At 41.6% G+C, this 3757-nt stretch overlaps 1 protein-coding gene across 2 annotated transcripts; it reads left to right on the forward strand.

Moving 5' to 3' along the window:
* Positions 1-319: 319 nt before the first annotated feature.
* On the forward strand, positions 320-3423 carry LOC105111910 (putative calcium-transporting ATPase 13, plasma membrane-type). Of its 2 annotated transcripts, none has more exons than XM_011007400.1 (2): positions 320-384; positions 457-3423. In XM_011007400.1, the coding sequence occupies exons 1-2, from the start codon at positions 377-379 to the stop codon at positions 3392-3394; spliced, it is 2946 nt and encodes a 981-aa protein (XP_011005702.1). In that variant the 5' UTR covers positions 320-376; the 3' UTR covers positions 3395-3423. The 2 variants fall into 2 exon arrangements, with proteins under 2 accessions (XP_011005702.1, XP_011005703.1); XM_011007401.1 differs by having other exon boundaries at positions 336-387; positions 460-3423.
* Positions 3424-3757: the final 334 nt, after the last annotated feature.

Genomic DNA, 3757 nt, shown 5'->3' on the forward strand with positions numbered 1-3757 from the left:
GATAGAAGGAAGTTAAGACTGCGAATCAACTGTAGATACAAGCTAGTTGGTTGGGAATATTAATATATAATTACTTAACAAATTGTAGCTTGCCACCGATCTGGCCACTTGTCATTTCGGAAACAAAGAAAAAGTGGACTATTTGTTTTCAATTTCCTCCAATTACCTGGTATATCATTTGAAGCTTCCTGCTGACTTGAACTCAAGCCTCTGTTTCTCTTCTTATAATTAAGCAAATTATAACAGTACCATTGGGTTTCATCTTTCTAAACATTTACGACGCTTCCTTCAGAAACAAAAACCCTGAAGACTTTTACAAACACTTCTCCATTTCAATCTGCTGTTTTTCTTTATTCAAACTTTCCTAAGTAGCATCATGGCTATGAGCTCTCGAAAAACTGGAGACAAAATCATTATTGACCAAGAAAATCTGTTACCAGAGCCAAAACCCATTCAGAGAAGGTGGAAGATGGCTTACACGGTCATCTATTTCATAAGGCATCTTGTTTCTTTGTCCAAGAAAGATCTTGACAGCCAGACCAAGAACTTGGGCTCCCCATCCTATGTTGCTATTGATGTTCATGATGATACGTCCCCACGTGAGAATAAATTTGTTTCTTTGATTATTGTCGATCAGAGAACACTCATCGATATGGTAAAAGAAAAGAGCCTTGAAATCTTGAATCAATTGGGAGGAGTTTTGCAAGTTGCTGTCATTCTTGAAACTGATATTAAGGATGGTGTGGGGGAAGTTGATGTTGCTCATAGAAGGGATGTTTTTGGTGAAAATAGCTACAAGAAGGCTCCTTCTAAAAGATTTCTAAGCTCTGTTCTTGAAGAATGCAAGGACCCGACCATTATCACTCTTTTGTTCTGTGCTATTATGTCCTTGGGATTCGCTATCAAGCTGCATGGGCTGAGAGATGGGTGGTACGATGGTGGCAGTATTATTCTCGCAGCTGTTCATCTTGTTGCTGTCTCGGCTATTAGCAAATTCATGAAATCCAATCAGTTTGAGAAACTATCACGTGTGAGAAATGATATAAAGGTACAAGTAGTGAGAGACGGGAGGCAACATCAGATTTCTATTTTTGATGTGGTGGTGGGCGACGTGGTGTATTTGAATAAAGGAGACCAAATACCAGCTGATGGGTTGCTCTTGAATGATTCTTCTTTGAAGGTGGATGAATCAAGCATGAGTAGTGAAATGGGCCATGCTGAGGTGAAAGGAAGGGACAACCCTTTCTTGCTTTCTGGCTCAAAGGCGGCTGAGGGCAATGGCTTCATGCTTGTTACGTCTGTTGGCATGAATACAGCATGGGGTGAGATGATGAGTTCTAGAAGCCATGATCTGGATGAACAGACTCCATTACGATCGCACCTCGATAAGATCATTTCTTACATGAGGAAGGTTGGATGGACAGTTGCTTTATTGGTTCTTGCAGTGCTGCTGATGAGGTACTTCACACGGAACACTAGAGATGATAGTGGTCATTATGAATACAATGGGAGCAAGACAAAGATTAATGATGTGCTGGATCCAGTTGTGCACATTATTGTTGCAGCTGTGACTATTGTGGTGGTGGCAACTCCTGAAGGTCTCTCTTTGGCTGTAACTCTGACTTATCTATACTTCATGAAGAGAATGATGAAAGAGAGAGTCATGGTTCGTGAACTCTCTGCTTGTGAAAAAATGGGTTCAGCGACAACAATCATCATAGATAAGAAAGACATTCTTACTTTGAATCAGATGGAGGTTGTGGAATTCTTCATTGGAGAAGATATAATCAAAGCTAAACCTTCAAGTGGTGAAATAGAATCGAAGGTCCTTGAGTTGCTACAAGAAGGGTTTACTTCAATTCTAGAAATTTCTGGTAGTCCAACTGAAAAGGCAATACTTTCCTGGGCTATGTCGCATTTGGGCATAAATATTGGCGAGGAAAAGAAAAAAGTTGAAATAAAACATGTAGAGAACTTCGATCCTGAGAAGAACGGAAGCGGGGTACTATTGGTGAGGAGAAACAATGAGAAGGTAGTTCGTCACAGGAAGGGAGATGCCGAGGTGATACTAGCCATGTGTTCAAACTATTATGTTAGAAATGGGGAGATTAGAGACGTGAATGAGGATGCAAGAAAGCAGTTGAAGGAGATCATTCGGAGTATGGCAGTCAAAAGCCTCTGCTGTATGGCGTTTGCCTGTAAAGAAGTTGAAGAAGGTGGACAGGCCTCTGACGAGCTTGAAGCATTTGGATTCACTTTGTTGGGGCTCGTGGGGCTGAAGGACCCATACAGAATAGAGGTTAGAACGGCGGTAGAATCATGTAAGAATGCAGGAGTGAAAGTTATATTGGTCACCGGTGACGATGTTCGTACAGCAAGAGCTACAGCCATTGAATGTGGAGTTTTCAGTTGTGATCAAGAGGACGTGGAAAGCGATGCTATAGTAGAAGGAGTCCAATTCAGTAACTACTCGCGGGAGCAGAGAATGGAAAGGATTGGGAAACTCCTTGTGATGGGAAGTTCATCCCCATCTGACAAGCTTGAAATGATTCGATGTTTAAAGGAGGACGGTCATGTGGTAGCAGTAACTGGTGGTGGTACCAACGATGCCCTAGCTTTGAAGGAAGCAGATATTGGGCTCTCCATGGGAATAAGAGGGACTGAGGTGGCGAAAGAGAGCTCAAAAATTGTCATATTGGATGATAACTTCATTTCCGTGGTGACTATGTTGAGCTGGGGAAGGTGCGTCTACAACAATATTCAGAAGTTCATTCAATTTCAGCTTACAATGAACGTTGCAGCCCTTGTCATCAACCTTATCTCAGCTTGTTCTTCTGGTGTATTATCATTGTCAGCATTCCAGATACTCTGGGAAAAGGTTATCATTGATACCCTGGGCCTACTAGCAGTGATCAGTCATGACCAGCCGTCCAAAGATCTCATGAGAAAGCCTCCTGTATGCTGGTCCAAGCGACCTATCAACGAAAGCATCTTCAACAACATCCTCATCCAGGTCTTTTATCAGGCAGTTACTCTATCAGCTCTACAATTCACTGTGGGTAAGTCAATTCTGGATTTGGCGATTAATAACACACTTGTTTTCAATACCTCAGTCATCTGCCAAGTTTTCAATATATTTACTGCGAGGCTGCCTGTGGAGAAGAAGAGCATGTTTATGTGGATACGCAAGAACAAGCGTTTCTTAGCGGCTGTGCTTGTAGTCACAGTTGCTCAAGGAGTGATAGTGGAGTTATCGAGCAAGGTGACTAACAGCAATGAGAAACTGGATCGGAAGCAGTGGTGTGTGTCCTTAAGTATTGCTGCTTCATCTTGGTTGTTTGATCAGCTTGCAAGGCGTTTGATTCTTCCTAAAATCAGCTTTCTTGGATCTTGAAAAGTTCCACTTAGGGTTTTCTTTATATATATATATATATATATATATTCTACTACTGGTCCCTGGAAGCTGTTTTGGTTGTTACTTACTGTACGAAAACGCGGTATGTCTGTCCGAAGGCATTTTGTCGTCACATCTATTAGATGTAAGACATTCACACTTGGTTAATGTATTATAAGATCTTGTCCGTTAAAAACATAGCGAAGGGGGGAGAGAATCTCATCAACCAACCATCAAATCTATCACTGGCTGATCTTTTATAAAATAGCATCGTGATCTACTCACATCAGCCACTTAATTCACCTCTATCGTGGAAAGGTAGGTTAGGGAAGCGTAGGATTTCTTAGGAACAAAATGCCACGT

Source organism: Populus euphratica, unplaced genomic scaffold, assembly GCF_000495115.2.
Source record: "Populus euphratica unplaced genomic scaffold, PopEup_1.0 scaffold588.1, whole genome shotgun sequence".
In the NCBI taxonomy this organism is placed as follows: domain Eukaryota; kingdom Viridiplantae; phylum Streptophyta; class Magnoliopsida; order Malpighiales; family Salicaceae; genus Populus; species Populus euphratica.